This window comes from Narcine bancroftii, chromosome 4, assembly GCF_036971445.1.
Source record: "Narcine bancroftii isolate sNarBan1 chromosome 4, sNarBan1.hap1, whole genome shotgun sequence".
Lineage (NCBI taxonomy): Eukaryota > Metazoa > Chordata > Chondrichthyes > Torpediniformes > Narcinidae > Narcine > Narcine bancroftii.
Genome location: NC_091472.1, coordinates 69,995,023 through 70,012,530, shown reverse-complemented (window position 1 = coordinate 70,012,530; position 17,508 = coordinate 69,995,023). Strand labels below are relative to the sequence as shown.

The window sequence follows — 17,508 nt, the reverse complement described above, 5'->3', positions numbered from 1 at the left end:
AGCATTCACCCTCGTACTCACCTGCCAAGAATTTCTACCAGACTTTCTTCCGGGTCTGAGACTCCAGAGGCAAGGCCACTGAGGTGGCAGTGCTTCCAGTGTCCATTTGGAGGACACAATTGATGAAACTCTCAGAAGAGCTTAAACAGTTAACAAGACTCCACTCCTAGAATTATTAGCAGTAAAACTAATACAGGAATTTTTATACTTTTGTATGTCTCTTACATAATTAAGACAATATAGCTGAAGGCACACATCTAACAGCATTGAATGGAAATTAATTATAATCAAGTCAAAGTTGCCTTCAGAGCCAAAACCCCACAATTACCATTGAAATTTGTGGCAGCAAAAACAGGCTCCACTGCAGGTCAGAGTGGAATCCAATGTAGGTAAATTGACTGGTTAGGCCCTCCATTTCTCTTAACAAGTCCAAAACTTGCTGATGTTTAAATGAACTATTCAGAACTGTTTGCTTTAGACAGTTTTATCCAAGTCATTGTCAGTGGTACCTATTGTTTCCAGTATGTGGAACTAAACCACACTGTTGAATTCTACAACCAGAATTTTCTCCAAAACCTTTGGTTAGAGAACAGAAGCAAGGTTAAAGGTCATTCACTTACTGGTCTTCATGGCTGCTGAGATGTTTGGCCTTCAGTTATAAGGGTGAGGGAAGAATAACTTAATTGAAAACAAAAAAATAAATGAGGTTTATTTGTTCACATTCTTCTCATTTGTGTTTTTACTTTAGTCAACGATGGCAAAGAATTGTGTCAAGCTGCTGTGTGATGAACCAGTATTTGCTGAATATATTAAATGTATTCTTATGGATGAGAGGATCTGTTTAAACAACAATGCAGTTTATACCTTTCTTGCTTGTTTCCTTCCTAAGGTATGTTGTCATATTTGTAATCTATATTCATTAATAAAACTCCATCTAACATCCAGTCCTATTGAATTAAAAGATTTCAGTGCAAACTGAAATATAATTAAGGAAACTTGGTTATTTTCCTGCAGCTATTTTCCTGCAGTGTTTACAATGCCCTCCATAATGCTTGGGACAAAAACACTTTTTTTTGTCCTTTATTTGCCCCTATGCTCCACAGCTTTAAATTTGTAATCAAACAATTCACGTGTAATTCAAGTGCACATTCCAGATTTTATTCAAGGAAATTTGTATAAATTTTGGTTTGACCATGTAGAAATTGCAGTACTTTTTATACATAGTCCACTCATTTCAGGGTACCAATGTTTGGGATGTTTGAATTCACAAGTTGTGTGATTACTCAGGTATGTTTAATTGCTTCATTGGTGCAGGTTTAAGAGCTAGGCTTGCTTCTAAATTGTGGATAAACTTTGGAGTCTGTAATTGCCATTTTTCAACATGAGCACTAGAGTTGTGCCAAAGAAAGTCAAAGAAGCCATTAGGAGGCTGAAAAACAATAAAGAGTAAGAAACATTGCCCAAACTTTAGGATTACCAAAATCAACGGTTTGGAAGAAAGAGCATAATGGTGATCTCAGTAATTACAAAGGGACTGGTGGACTAAGGAAGACATCCACTGCTGACGACAGAAGAGTTCTCATCATGGTGAAGAAAATTCCCAAAATGTATGTTCGACAGACTTCAGGAGGCATATGTGGATTTGCCAACGAATACTGCCCGGAGAAGACTTCATGAAAAGAAATATGGAGGATGCACTGCAAGATGCAAACCACTAGTTTTCCACAGAAAAGATAGCCTGATTAGTTTGCCAATAATTATTTAAAAGAGCCTGCAGAATTCTGGAAAAAGGTCTTATAGACAGATGAGTCCATGATTAACCTGTATCAGAGTGACGGCAAGAGCAAAGTTAAGGAAGTGCCCAAGATTTAAAGCATACCTTCCTTGCCACGGTTTGCATCTTGCAGTGTAGCCTCTGTATTTCTTTTCATGAGGGCTTCTGCAGTCATTTTCTGATCTGTCGGGACAAATGTATGGGGATTTTTCTTCATTATGATAAGAATTCTTCTGTCATCAGCAGTGGAGATCCTCCTTCAACTATCAATTCCTTTGATATCCCTTTGAGCCCTCACCAGTACGCTCTTTCTTCTCAATGATGTTCCAAACTCTTGATTTTGGTAATCCTAAAATTTGGGCGATGTTTCTTACACTGTAATCTTGTTTTTCAGCCTCATGACGGCTTATTTGACTTTCATTGGCACAACTCTGGTCCTCGTGTTGCAAAATGGCAACAACAGACTCCAAAGATTATCACAAACTTAGAAGCAAGACATGCTCTCTTATACCTGCACCAATGAAGCAATTAAACATACCTGAGTACTCACAAACACCTGCGATGCCAAATATTCCAAACATTATGGTGCCCTGAAATGAGGGTAATATGTATAAAAAGTTCTGTAATTTCTACATGGTCAAACCAAAGTGTATCCAAATAACAGAATAAAATCTGGAATGTGCATTTTAATTACATGTGAACTGTTTGATTACAAATTTAATACTGTGGAGCACAGGGGCAAATAAAGAAAAAAAATGTCTTTGCCCCAAGTATTATGAAAGGCACTGTATGTGCCAACTTAGGATGCTTCTCTGATGGATATTTTGAGTATTAGAAACTAAGTGGTTTGTTTTGATAATTGTAGTTGAGTTAATTAATCATCTCTGGGATAGCGAACTGAATGATGACCTCAACATACTTTGGTTATGGAGTAAGAAAAAAAATTATCAGGGGCAGAATTGGGGAGCGACTGTCTTCCTAAGAAATCAAATGGTCAAGGTTGATAAATGGAAGAGCAGCCAACCTTGTAGGACACAAAGATTGTCAGTATTCTTCAGGAGAAAAAAAATGAGTAAAATGAACATGGAAGAGAAAAATTATTAAGAATTACAAGAAGCTTCTGGTAATCCTAAAATTGCAGCTAAATTGAATCCATCCATTTTGGAAATAATATTTCCAGATAAATTTCAGCTTCAATTGATTAAACTTCACAGCACTTTTCCAGGGAATTGAAAACACATGGGTCATTAAAGATTGAAGTTCATGTAACCTCATTGATTGGAAGTTTTATTTTGAAGATGAACATTGCAATTTGATGTCAATAAATCACAGTGATTATTTTCATCATTCACCATTTCAAATTGTAAATTCCACTATTTCTGACACTCTGAACTTTTGTTACATCTTATTGAGGTGTTCTTCCTGATTGATGTGTCAAATTTCAACCCTGGTTCTTCCTTTTGCTATTTGAATTTTATATTTATACTTTTATTTTTCTTATTTTATTTACTTTTAAATTTTGTGTTTTAATTTTCATTTTTATTTTTCATGGTGTCTAGTACAAGTCAAGAATTATAGCATCTGATTCTATTTTCTGAGTAAATCTCTTGTTGATACCTCTCACAGAGCTCAAAAAAAAATTAAAGTGTACAGTTCTTGCAAAGTGAATTGTAACTTCCTTGGACAAACTGTTAGAATTCAATGCTCTCTTGCAAAAAAAAAACATATTTCAGCTTGAAAAGATAAAACAGCCATTGTCTTCCACAGAAATATTTCTATAATCTATCAGTATTTTAAAGCCAAAAGAATAGGGTCCCTTAAAGATCAACAAGGTCATCTATGTGTGGAACTGCAGGAGGTGAGGAATGCCTTGAACAAGTATTTATCATCTGTATTTTCATGGAGGAAGACATGGAGCCTTGGGAATTCAGGAAGCCAAAACCAATGTCTTGAAGAGAATCCACATTACAGAAGTGGAGGTGTTTCAGGTCTTTAAATGCATGAAGGTAGATAAATCCCCAGAGCTGAACAAATACAAGTTGGAACATTATGGGAAGCTAGGGAAGACATTGCAGGACCCCTAACAGAGATCTGTGCATTATTATTGGACATGTGTGAGCTGCCAGAAGAGGAGAGGGTGGCTAATGTGCCTCTTTTTTCAAAAAGGCAGTAAGAATAAGCCAGTAAACTGTACGCAAGAAAACTTTCATCTGTTGTGGTTATGTTACAAGAGGGAATTCTAAGAGGCAGAATCTACTTGTGTTTTGAAAGGCAAGGACAGATTAGGGGTGATCAGTGGCTTTGGGCGTGGGAAATTATGTCACATGAACTTCTAGTTTTGAAGAGATGGCCAAGAATATTGACGAGGGCAGGGGAATAGACATTGTCTATTTGGATTTTAGGAAGGGCTTTGAGAAGATTGGAGAATTTGTGGTTGTTCTTGGATCAGGAGCAATATTCAAAATTAAAGGGTTTTGATAGAATAGAGATTGCAAAAATGGTTCCTCTAGAGGAGGTTCAGTTGTCAGAGATTAACAATTGAAGATGATTAGAAAAATTCAGAGGAGAAATCGAGGTTTTACTTTTGGACAGCAAGTTAAGATCTGGAATACTCTCTTAAAGACAGTGCAAACAGATTCATTAGATCAGCCATTATCAACCTTCTTTCAGCTATGGCTTCTCTTGGACTCTGCTCAGAATTTATGGGCCCCTTCCCTGTGAAGCAGTCAAGTTTTAGTTTCTTCTGTGCTTCTCTCTTATTGTGAGATGAAAAGAAAACAAAGCTTTTACTTAAATGTGTTGTGGCCCCCAGACAAGCCGTAGTACTCCCATTGAGATTGGCTGCAATAGACATTTTCGGAAAGAAAATGAATAAATTATTAAAGAGGGGCATTCAAAAGATTATGGTAGAAGTGCAGGGTGATGAATCAAATGTGGTCACTCTTTTAAGGAGATGGGCCAGATGCAAATAGCCTCTAACTGCATTTCATTATTCAATAAATCCATCCAAATTTCAAAGATTATTTTAAAAAGGTTATTTTATAAAGAAATTTGAGTTACCTTTTGCATCCAGTAGTGCATTTGTAATTGTATTCTGTCAAGTTGTTTATTTAAAATTGATCCATCTTTATTCTTGACACTGTTTTCCTAGGTTCAGAATCAGGTTTTTTCCAGTTCAAACTGTTCCAGTTTGATCAATAATTTAATAACAAATCTAATAAATGAATACCATAACCTTGAGCCAGAACTTCTGGGACAGCGTGCTGAAATCTATAAAGCTGGTGCTATTCTAAATGGGGTAAGATATGTTTGGTCCTCTCAAAAAAGTGAACTTTTTTTTCCACTTGGTCTTATTTTTAAAATATGTAATGGTACCAAATGTATATTAATGTACCTTCTATATCTGTTATTCTCTGTTGCAATGTCTTGGGTGGGATTCAACCATTTGTGCTACATTCAACATCTGGGCATCCTCTCAGTATGATGAGGGTGATCACCCTCCAATAGAATATAAAATGGGATTCTTCATTCCACGCCCTCTGCTGACCTGCATGACCATTGATGAGATTGGCAGCAAAGGTCCATGGATTGACTATCCAACTTAACACAAAGACATATGGAGTTTATGCAGATCTTGGATGAATTTCTTATGTTTCAAGTCACATGATCATAAGCAAATTAAATTTTATTTAAATTTTATTTAATCATCCTCTTAAATGCACAGCTTTCTTATCTAATGATTAGGAATAATTTGTGATTAGTATATTGAGTACCTCTTTGAATGCTGGTAGAAATGTTACATTGGTCAAGAGAAAGCTGGAGGTGCATGTCAGTTTTGGACAGAAATCGTGCATGTTTGAGGAGTATCGAGGATGGAGCAGTTCATTTAAGAGGAAAATAAGAAGGGCAAGGAAGGAGTATAAGGTGACTCTGACCGACGAGTAAGAATCCCAAGATATTCTACACGCATCTTAAAACCAAAATAGTGTTTACATGGAAGAAGATATGAAGACTAGGGGCCTCAGGAGGTAAATAGTGATGTCCTGAAGAGAATCTATGTTACAAGAAGCAAAGGTGCTGGAAGTCTTAAAATGCACAAGATGGATAAATGCCTGTGGCCTGATCAAGTTATCTATCCTAGGATGTTATGGGAAAATGGGGATGAAATTACATCATTGTTGTGCACAGGTGAGATGCTAGAGGACAGGAGGGTGGCCTTTGTTTTAAAAAGCCAATAAGCATAAGCCAGTGAACTGCGGGCAAGTGAGCTTAACATTACTTATGGGTTAAGTTATTGGAGAGGATTTCAGAGAGATTATTCTTTTCATTTGGCAAGGCAAAGACAAATGAGAGACAGTAAGCTTGTTTTTTTGTGTGTAGGAAATTGTGTATCAAGAACTTGAATGGGTTTTCTGAAGAGGGGACTATGAAGATTAAGCACAGAGCATGGTCCCACCTAATAAGCTGGCTTGGAGTATCAGATCACATGAGATCCTGGGTGAGCTGGCCAATTGGATACAGAAACGGATTGATGTTTGTAGATGGTGATGGTAGATCTGTTACTCAGATTGGATGCCTTTGACCAGTGGTGTTCTGCAGGGATCAATGCTTGATCCACTCATGTTTTTTTATCTAGCATCATAAGTCAGTTTGCAGATGACACCAAATTTGGTCGTACAGTACACAGTGAAGAATGTTATCAAAGATTATAACAGGATCTAGATGAATTATGAAAGTGGGGCAATGAAAATTAGATGTAATTTAATTCTTGCAAATTTTTTTTTTCATTTTGTAAGGTCAAACCGGGGCAATAGCCCTTCTTTTTCCACTGGCATCCCAGTTAATTGGCTATGCAGTGTGCCAATTAAAGAAGCATTTTTGCTGTTTCCACTGGGTCATTTTTAACCAGGACATAAACTGCTTTCCAACTGACCACATGTCATCCCTGTGGATAGGAGAGTCTACCTTCAACAAAACAGGTGCCTAACCCTTTATCTTGGATTCTAAACGCCTGCAACCTCCAAAAACCGGCACTTTTTTTGGTAGATGACATTACACATGAGTATCGTTAATTTCCTGTAATCAATTCTCCCTTTTCAGAGGATGACCCCCACCCCAGTCCCACTCATCCCCGCCCCCATGGGCACCCTCTCTTACCTTCGATGGAAAGGTGACTCTCGGCCCCCAGGACCCGGTGGGAGAGAAGTGGGTGGCAGCTAGCTAAATGCGGGAGCAATGGCCATCTTCCTTACCCATAATCCCCTACACAGCTGGAACCATTCTGGCGCTGACAGAATGGTTCCAACTGCAAGGTAGATTATGGGTTACAAAGACGACCATTGCTCCTACATTGAGCTATTGCTGCGATCCAGTACAGTGCTCCTCTCGGCACACTGCACCCCTGATGCCATGTTGGGAATTAGATTGGGGGAGAGGCAATGGATGACGCTGAACTGCCAGGGGGTGCCTGAGGGCCAGCCCGACAATCTGGTGGAGTGCCTGAAAGCTACCAGTGCCCAACTCCACCACCAAAGAGGGGGCCTTCTGTTGACACTGGCTGCCTTTTTGGCCAAGCTCCCAGGCCATCCCCATCCCGTCGCCTCCAACCTGCACATGACCGATGCGCTGGCCAAGAGCCTCCTATATGGCGCATGTTGAACTTCTGCTCAGCCCAGCCTAGGGTGCAAAATAATCTGGCACTGGGCCAAGGTGGGGGCTAGGAGCAAGGCATTTCCTTAAAGGTTCCAAAATCAAAATGATTCCAAAATCTGGAAGATTCTGAACAACAGCAGGTGTGCGGTCCCGACGATCCTGGATAAAAGGTTAGGCACCTCTAGTCCAGGATGCAACTTGTTCTTTTTCCACTGGTTTAATCAGGAGCTGGCATGATTTGACGACAGTGTGTCGAATGAATTACTTTTCCTCTGTGAACCCTTAACCTGTAAATAGGCTGTCAATTCCTGGGTCAAGGAGCCAGTGGAAAAGGGGCCAATGATAGGGTCCTGGGGAGTGTATGGAACAAGAATACGCAGTACAAGTACATCACTCTTGGAAAATGGCAAAGCAGATAGGCAGAATGATGAAGAGGGCGTTTGACATGTTTGGCTTCATAGCATTGAATACAGGAGCAGAGAGGTCATGCTGCAACTGTTGGTGAGACCACATCTTAAGTATAGTGTGCAGCTTTGGACATACTGCTTGAGAAAATATATCATTCAGCTAGAAAGAGTGTAGAAAACAGTCACAACAATGTTGCTGAGATTGTGGGCTTGAATCACAAGGGGTGGCTGAATTGATTGGGAGTATTCTCCTTGGAATGTGGGAGGTTAAAGGGGAACCCAAAAGAGGTTTCTAAGACCATAAAACATAGGAGCAGAAATAAGCTATTCAGCCCATTGCATCTGCCCCACCACTTAATGATGTGATCTATTTTCCCACTGCCTGGCCTTCTCCCCATAACCTTTGATGCCTTGGATAATCAAGAATCTATCAATCTCTGCCTTAAATACACCTAATGACTTTGCCTCCACAACCACCTATGGCAACAAATTTCACAGATTCACCTCTTTTTGACTAAAAAATTCCTCCACATCTCTGTGTAAATGGACAACCTTCAGTGCTGAAGTTGTGCCCTCTCATCCTAGGCCAGTGGTTCTCAACCTTTTGTTTTCACTCGCATCCCACCTTAATGCCATTGGTGCTCTGTGGTTTGTAAGGGATCACTTAAGGTGGTATGTGAGTGGGGATTTAAAAAAAAAAGGTTGAGCACCATTGTCCTTGACTCTCCCATTGTGGGAAACAACCTTTCTACTTCTACTCTGTCCATGCCTTCCAACATTCAAAATGTTTCAATGAAATTCCCCCCTCATCTAAATTCCAATGAGTACAGGCTAAGACCTGTCCGGTGCTCTTCATGCAATAACCCTTGTGCGCCTCTGAAACCTCTCCAAAGTCAGCATGTCCTTTTTTTTTAACATGAGGAGGCCAAATCTGGTTTCATCCTGCTCTTGTATTCGATTTCTCTTCAAATGAATACCATCATTGCATTTGCCTTCTTCACCACCAATTCAATATGCAAGTTTACTTTCAGGCTATCAGTGCACAAGGACTCCCAGGTCCATTTGCATCTGGGTATTTTCATTTTCACCCCATTTAGAAAATAATCTGTCTTTATTTTTCTAACCAAGGTAAATGACCATACAATTTCTGACCTTTCATTTGCCACTTCTCTCCCATATTCTCCTAATCGAAGTCCTTCCACAACCTCTCTATTCCTCAACACTACCTGCTCCTCCACCCACCTTTGTATCTTCTGCAAACTTGGGTAATCTAAATCATTAATGTAAAACATAAAAAAGTAGCCGCAACACTGACCCCTGTGCACCTATGAGGGGCATAGAAATAGTCATAACTTACTCCCCAGAATAGGTGAATCTAAAACTAAGGGGCATAGATTGAAGGTGAGTGGAGAAATACTCAAAAAGGGCATTCATTGAGTTGTAAGTTCTACTTTTAAAAAGAACTCCCTAAGACCATAAACATTTTAGAGGGAGTGATTGGCTCTCAACACTGCCAGCACAAAAGGAGTGGAAGAGCTGCAGTCAGTCAGATGGACTGGTACTGATCGTGCAGATGGCCAAGCTAAGCCAAAAGATGGGCAATTGAGTGGAGGCACCAGAGAATCAGCTATGTGGCCTTTTGATTAACTAGTATTCATCAAGTCTGGCATAAGCTGGACTTTTACTGCAGTTGCATATGCTTAATACCTTAAAAAAATTATTTGTCTGTTAACAGGATCTGCGAGCTCTTGCTTTGCTGCTTTCTTCACACACCCCCAAACTACTAGACTCTGCTCTAATCCAGACGCTACAAGATTTGTTAGGCAAGTGTAGGACGTGTCAGCAGAAGAATACATTGCAGGAGCAGGAAGCAAAAGAAAGAAAAACAAAGGGTGTGTATAAGGGATTGTTTTGATAAATTAATTTTAATTGTTTCCATTTTAAAACTTTTACATCATAATCAACACTAATATCATCGTATGTTGCCTAGATTATAAGATCTGTCTTTAATGCTAAGGTATTTGTAGTTCATGTCCAACATAAATTGCTTAATTTTATCTTTTTGTGTCATTGATGGGAATAGAAGCCAACTAACCATTTCTGGAAGGCAGATTTTGGAATATATTCTCTCAAAAATTAATAACAGGCTTTAGTCCTATGAACAGATTCCAGTTGCCATGAAGCTTGAGATCTTTTTGGTGAGAGCTTTCAACATAACTCCAAAAGGCCTTGAGGGAATAAAACTAGTCCAGTTTCAGAAAAAAAGATCTTTGTTGAAACCATTTCCAAACTGATTTTTTTTTACATCCCTTTATTAATCTCTTTGATTTTGCATGATCCATAGCCTTTTTCACTGAGTCTCCCCAGCTTTCATCGATCACAGATGTGCTTGATTTCTGCTCCTTTGTCACTGTGTCAAACCCCTTTTATCTGTAACTTTCCCAGCTCTCACCCATGATGCTGGCTCAGTTTCTCCTTTCACAAAGGTTGACCTCCTGTGTGTTCTAGCCTTTTAATTTTTTTTTAATTTATGATTTCAAATCATATACAGTATTTTGTCTTTAGAATGTATTCTTTTGTTCCTTTTCCAATGTTCAGTTATGAAATACAAGCACACTTTTCAGGCTTTCTCTCTTTAACAGATGACGAAGGAGCCACTCCTGTTAAAAGGAGGCGTGTTAGCAGTGATGAAGAACATCCACAAGGCAGCAGCACAGGACACAGCACCCCCAGTGATACTCGGACAGAAACTAGGGAGGCATTAACCCCTGCCAGTATCTCAGACACTGAAACGAGAGATTCAACTGTCATTGATCCAGGAACCGAACAAGACCCACCAACCCCTGATCCTATTTCTATAAAAGAAGATAAAATGGATGTTTCTTCCTCGAGTGCACATGAGACATTAATGAGCAATAGGCCTCAGGACTCTGTAGAACAGTTGCAGGGAGAGGATGCAGCAGACAATTGTAAAGTGAAGGAGCTACTAAGTTCTGAAAAGGAACCCAGTGTAACTGAAGATGATTCTGACTCTCCCTCAACACCACCACCCGCTGCTACAGTTTTATCTGATCTGACTGACCTTAGGAACTGTGAAGCTCAAAATTTGCCGCCATTTGACCCAGAAAGTGGTTTATCCAACAGCTGTACCCATTCCAGAGGACTCTTTAACATGCAACAGCAGGACCTTTTAGATAATTTGTGCAGGACCATTGAATCTACTATTAGTGCAGTCACACGAATATTGAGCAGAGGGAACCAGCCCACTTCTTGATGAGACTAGTAGCATGACTAGTTTTGCCCTTTTTAAATACGGTTTGAGTTTTGTTTAATTCTGTTCTGCCTGTTGAATCTGATGCTTTGTGCTTCACTGTCAAGTGACTTTTCCTGCTTGAATGCCTGTTAGCTATTTGTACAAAGAAGCATCTCAGCGGTGAGAGAAATCCAGTGTGTTAGGGTTATGCGCTTGAAGATGTGATATGTGGAAAACTAAACACAAATTTCTAGGTAACTTAAAGCAAAGGCATTTACAGCATACTTCTCAAGGGAAATCATATTAATGGTCAGCTTTTACATAGAAGTAATTTGTTGTGGCTTTTCATCCAGATTTGAGGTGTATCTAGGTGTGAAGGCTTACAGATTTTGTTCTTCTCACATTGTATGATGTAATTTAAAAATATTGCATTTTTACTGTGTATAATATTGTGTCCTTTGTTGCCAGTTTTTGTACTCTATTAAAGGAGGCAATCTTGCCTCAAATCTCCGTGGTTCTATTATCCAAATTAAGTTGTTTACTTGTATACTAAATCAACCACGATTAATTTGATTCTGTTAAGAATCCTCTGTAGACATGACCTGGCATAACTAAGGTGCTTTATCTGACAGGTTTCCCATGGTGGAAATAAAGCACACAAAATAAAAATTGGAACTTTATATCGTTCTCCATGTTTTTCAATACGCACAAAATTAACTGCCAAATATTAGGAAGAAGATGAACTCAATAGTGGTTTAATATTTTTAACTATTAAAATTTTAAAATGAAAATAACACTGATTCTTTTTGTTTTAGTGAATCAAAAGGAAGGCGTTTGATTTTATACTTTTTTCAAACCAACTTGACTTTTTTAAAAGCATCAGTGGGATCTACTATTTATGTATTGTTGGTAACTACTGCATCAAAATCGTTGAGCCATTTATTAGGAACAGCCTTTAGTTCAAGTCTGACATTCACTCGGAGGTGATTCTGCATTTTAATTGATCTTGAATCAGGTATTTAAAGTGCTTAATGATCTAAACATTTTTTTTATTTTGAGGTTTACTTTGATACTGCAATATATAGATGTGTGATGCACAATAAAAAGGTAAGTTTTATCAATATTAATTTTAATATTCAATTTGTATTGCCATAATTGATTAAATTGTAATGAAATATATGCAAAAGGTTAACAGAAAATAAAAAGGACATAAAATGACGTGTGATATTCCAGAATTGTAAAGTTGATGACAAAGGAAATTATGCCGTAATTCTGAAATAACAAGCAAAGAACAATTTTTGAATATTGATGGAGCAATTGTCATTTACATTGACAATACTGGAATATTTTATAGAAGTTATGTTTGTTCTGAATTGCAGTTAATCTTGAAGCGTTGAATGAAGATTGTGAGAGGTCCTGTTAGTGAAGATGCTCTCTGGCAGCCATTCTCAACATTCTTTTTGCTTTGGGCCCCTTAGAACTCTGCTCAAAGGTTATGGGCCCCCTTCCCTGTGAAACAGTCATTTAGTTAGTTTCTTCCATACTCTTCTCCTACTGACTACATAAAAAACATAATTTCATGCTGTGGTCCCCAAGGGGGAATGTCTGCTCAATGGGATGGTGGTCTGAAACAGAGGCAATGGACAGAAAAGTCACAAGGTCTCATTCTGAACTGGAAAGATTTGTTGTAAGTAAAATATGAAAATCTGCAGATAATACGGTTGAAGTGAAAACACAAAGGTAAAAATGCATAACTGACGTTTTGGACTTGATCCCTTCATCAAGGAATAGGAAAATATCTGGGGTGTTTGAACAAAAGAGTTGGAAGGGGAGGTCACAAAGGCAGGAAGTGATAGGTGGAGGGATGGCTAGGTGAAGGGAGGGAGAAGAGGGGAGCAAGTTAGCAGAAACCAGAAAATGTGGCTGGAGAGTGCCCAGACCATAAATCAGGTGGTGTTCCTCCAATTTACAGGTGGTCTTGGTGGGACAGTATGCAAGGCCATGGACAGGTGTGACACAGAACTGAAATGGTTGCCTACTAGGAGGTCTCTCTGTCACTGATGTGGATGGAGTGAAGGTGCTCAGTGAAGCGATCTCCCAGTCTCTCTGATATAGAGAAGGCCACAAAGGGAGCACTGGAGGCCTTAAATCAGTCCTGCAGATACACAAATGAACTGTTGCTTCACTTGAAAGGCCTGTTTTGGGCCCCGGACCATGGTGAGGGAGGAGGTGTGGGTGCAAGTGTTGCACCTCCTGCAGCCACAGGGAAAGAGGAGGGGGGGGCAGTGCGATTGGTTGGGAGGGATGAGTGCACGAGGGAGTCACGGAAGGCAGAGATGTGTCTAGTAGTAGGATCCTATTGTAAGTGCCAGAAATCCCAGAAGGTAATGAGGCAGCCCCGATGTATTCCTCAATATAGCATAGGAAGAGTTGAGGGTCTTGCCTGTGTAGGCTTGCAGCATGGATTGTTCCCAAAGCCCACAAACAGGCAGTGAAGCCTCTGATTAAAAGTAGTCACTAAATGTTGTACAAGTTATAGCTCTTTTATCTGGAGCTTTGTGGTCTGGCATGTTTGAATCTGCCGCTGTTAGTATAAACTTCTTACAGACAGCAATCCTGATCACTGTAAAGGCATTGTGGTAACCATACCATCCATAGCATTATTTCTCGTTTTAAGCTTTGCTCTACCTTTGGATGTTGACATAGGGGGTTCCCTTAGGGGTCAATTTCTGTGGTCTGGCAATGGCCAGGTCCTAATGTCTTGGATTAAAGATGTACAACCTGAATATTTTAATAATGTTAATTGTCCTGTATATGAGCTTGTAATATTCACAGCATATCCACCAGTCTGCTGCACAAAGAAGGTGTAGTTTGAAGGTTTTTGTCCAAAACTCTACAGGGTTATCAGCAGTCTTGCACTGGGGAATAATGTTTAATATGGTTAAAGGCATGCAGAATGGGAATGCACTGTGAGAATAAATTGAAAGGTATAGAGTAATGACAATACTGATTGAATAGGTGTGTTTGATATTGTTCTACAGAGGTCAAAATTAGACGCATGGTTGATGGGCTTCTGCATGTTGAAATAAAGTTTCTTTTTGCTTACCAAGACATTGTCATCTACTCTTGCATGTATTCTGCTCCAATTAATACACAAGTGCTGGAGAAACTTGAGTCATCCAGCTTTCTTTATGGCAAAGATACATAAACAACATTTCTGGCCTAACCAGGTGAAGAAGGATGAATTTGAGGTTCCATTCCAGAATGTATTGCATTGGTGAAAGCTCTTTCTGTAAAGAAGGAAAATAGCATCTACTTTTTATAGCATTTCATTTCTGTGCTCGGTGGGAAGGATTTGAGGTGAAATTTACCTTGTGATCGCACGCCTGTATTTCCCATTGAGTAGTTAAAGATTTGATGATGTTTCGCTCCATAGTTGCTTCCTGACTTCTTCAGCACTTTGTTTTTAAGTATTAGGTTGATTAAAGAGATCAGCCACAAGGTGCTGCAGCTGCCAGTTGCACCAACACTGTATTTCTGATCCATTAGTTAAGAACGTTGAAGAAAGGTCAGGGAGAGACAACAATAAACATTCTGCTGTATATTCAAATGCTAGTGAAATTACCAGTATAGCTTTCTGTAGTATTTGAATTTGAGAGGAATACTGTTCTAGGATCTGCCACGACTTAACAGTTCTCTTGTAAGTGCAGGTTTACACAGCAATGAAGATTTCATCCTGCTGGGGATTCTCTATCTCAGATCCAACCAATTTAGATAAAAGTTGGAAAAAAAAACAAGTTATCGCAAAACTAAATTGTTTTTGAATTGGCATATTTGTTTGTTTGTAAAATAGAATTTAAAAATAATTGAATAGCTTTTGTCTTTGACTACCAAAAACCTTTAAATAATAATTTAAAAGCTTTTGGCAGCCATGCTTTCCTTGCATCAAAATTTAATTCTTAAAAATAGTAGTTGTTATTATAAATAAATGTTCCATTGTTTTATCCAGAAGTTTGCACTGAGGGTAAATGAATGCTTCGTCTTTCAAGGCCAAAGATATTTTTTGTATCTACACCACAAATACAGGTTGTGCATCTCAGCAAGAGGGTGAAAACTGCAATCCTCTCATCATTACCATGGTTTTCATGTTGAAAATGGTCTCATGATCTAACAACTTACCTCATAGACAGGACTGCAGGTGCACTTTTTTTTTAAGTTATGGACTTCGACAACACTGAGACATTAGCCCAACCTAGTTCCAGTTGCTTTTGGTTCAGCCCATATTCTTCCAAACCTTTCTTATCTAAACAATTTTTTTGAAGTCCCTGCCTTTAGCACTTCCTCCAGCAACTCGTTCCATGTTTAGCACCATCTTCTCTGTGAAAGAGCCTTTCGAGTCCTTTTTAAATGCTTCCCTCTTGCCTTAAATCTATGCCTCTCATTTTAGAGACCCCTAACATGGGAAAAAGACTGACTCATTCCCTGAAGACTCATGATTTACAAACACCTAAAAGATCCCCTCAAGGGATTAAAGTCCCAGCCTCTCCATATAATTCAAACCCATGAATCTTTTCTGCAGCTATTCCCTGCAGCTGAGTGACCAAACCCGCACACAATACTCACAAGTACGGGCTCCCCAATGCCTTGTACAGTGATGACATCCCTGCTTTTGCACTTGTTGCCCAGACATTCAAAGGCATATATGCCAAATGTCTTCACCACCCTGTCCACTTGCATCAACACTTCCATGGAAATGTGTTCCTGCACCCTCAAGTATCTTTTACAATACTCTTCAAGCTCTACCATTCATCATGTAGGTCATAATCTGGTTTAATCTACCAAAGTGCAAACACTCACACTTACTATATTCTACCTGCTATTCATTGCTCCACTAACCCAGTTCATTTGGATCCTGTTGCAACCTTAGGTAATCATCATTATCCACTAAACCACCAATTTTTGCGTCAGATACCGTGAAAGCAAGTCCTTTGGCCCCACTCATCAATGCCAACCACTTTAACAAATCTAATTCCTTCTAAACCTTCCCTATCTAATTCTTTCAGATAAATATTAGCAGCATACTCTAAATAAGATTAAGGAGAATTCTAAGAGGTTCTACAAGTATATTAAAACCAAATAAATTTGGGGGAAAATAGGGTCTCAAAGAGTAACAAGGTTGTCTAGGTGGAACCACAGGAAATGAACAAGGTCCTTGACAAGTATTTCTCATCTGTGTTTACCATGGAGAAAGACACATGTTAGGGGAGGTTAACTTGAAGAGAGTCCACGTTACAGAAAGGAAGTACTGGAGGTCTTGAAATGCATAAAGGCAGATAAATCCTTGGGGCCTGATCAAGTTTTTCCTTGCATGTTAATGGAAGCTGGAGAAGAAATTACAGGATCCTTGGCAGAGATATTTGCATGATTTTTGAGCATGAGTAAGATGTAGGAAGACTGGATGGTGGCTAATGTGCCTTTATTTAAGAAAAGCTACAACAGAACAACATGAGCTACCCTTCAAAACTCCGGCACCACACCCTTGGCTAAGGACATTTTAAATATTTCTGCCAGAGCCCCTGCAATTTCTACACTAGCCTCCCTCAAATTCTGAGGGAACATCTTGTCAGGCCCTGGGGATTTATCCATCCTTATTTGCTTTAAGGTAGCAAGTACTTCCTCCTCTTTAATCTGAAATGGTACCATTACCTCACTGCTGGTTTTCCTTACTTCCCATGAGTGTCCCCATTTCCTGAGTGAATTCTTAAAATTTAACTTTAGATAGACAGAATGGTAACAAGCCATTTTGGCCCCATGAATACATGCCGCCCAATTTACACCCCATTAACCTATGCCCTGGTAAGTTTTTGAATGGTGGGAGGAAACCGGAGCCCCTGGAGAAAGCCCACACAAACCCAGAGAGAATGTACAAACTCCTTACAGCGCAGGACACAAACCACGGTCCAGTCCCAATTGCTGGCACTGTAAAGGCATTGTGCTAACTGCTACACCAACTGTTGAAAAAAACCACTTCAGATATCCCCCATCTGGCTTCATACAAAACTGACCAATTTTGTCCCTTACTATCCTTTTGCTTTTAATATACCTGCAGAAACCCTTGGGATTTTCCTTCACATTGTCTGCCAAAGGAAACTCGTGTCTCTTTTAGCCCTTCTAATTGTTTTTCTTGCATTTTTTAAAATATTCCTCAAGTACTTCAATTGCTCCATGTTGCCTATACCTGCTATACATTGTTCTCTTCTGAATCAGATCCCTATTATCCTTGAAAACCAAGGATCTCTATGCCTGTTAACTTTGCTTTTAATCCTGACAGGAACATACAAACTTTACTCTCAAAATGTTACCTTTAAAGGTTCCACACTGACCTCCCACATCCTTGCCCGAAAACAACTTATCCCAATCCA

General features: G+C 39.3%; 1 protein-coding gene across 10 annotated transcripts in view; it reads left to right on the top strand.

Annotated features, from left to right (window-relative positions):
* Positions 1-11,766, top strand: part of usp34 (ubiquitin specific peptidase 34) — a 264,058-nt gene extending 252,292 nt beyond the window's left edge. For 8 of the 10 annotated variants that reach the window (XM_069931549.1, XM_069931547.1, XM_069931543.1 and 5 more), the window contains 4 exons: positions 749-889; positions 4,926-5,072; positions 9,569-9,725; positions 10,476-11,766. In XM_069931549.1, coding sequence (XP_069787650.1) covers positions 749-889; positions 4,926-5,072; positions 9,569-9,725; positions 10,476-11,107 — 1,077 coding nt within the window. In that variant the 3' untranslated portion in view covers positions 11,108-11,766. Of the gene's footprint in view, positions 1-748; positions 890-2,168; positions 2,372-4,925; positions 5,073-9,568; positions 9,726-10,475 lie in introns of those variants that run through there. The other 2 variants (XM_069931551.1, XR_011355789.1) reach the window with 2 other exon arrangements.
* Positions 11,767-17,508: the final 5,742 nt, after the last annotated feature.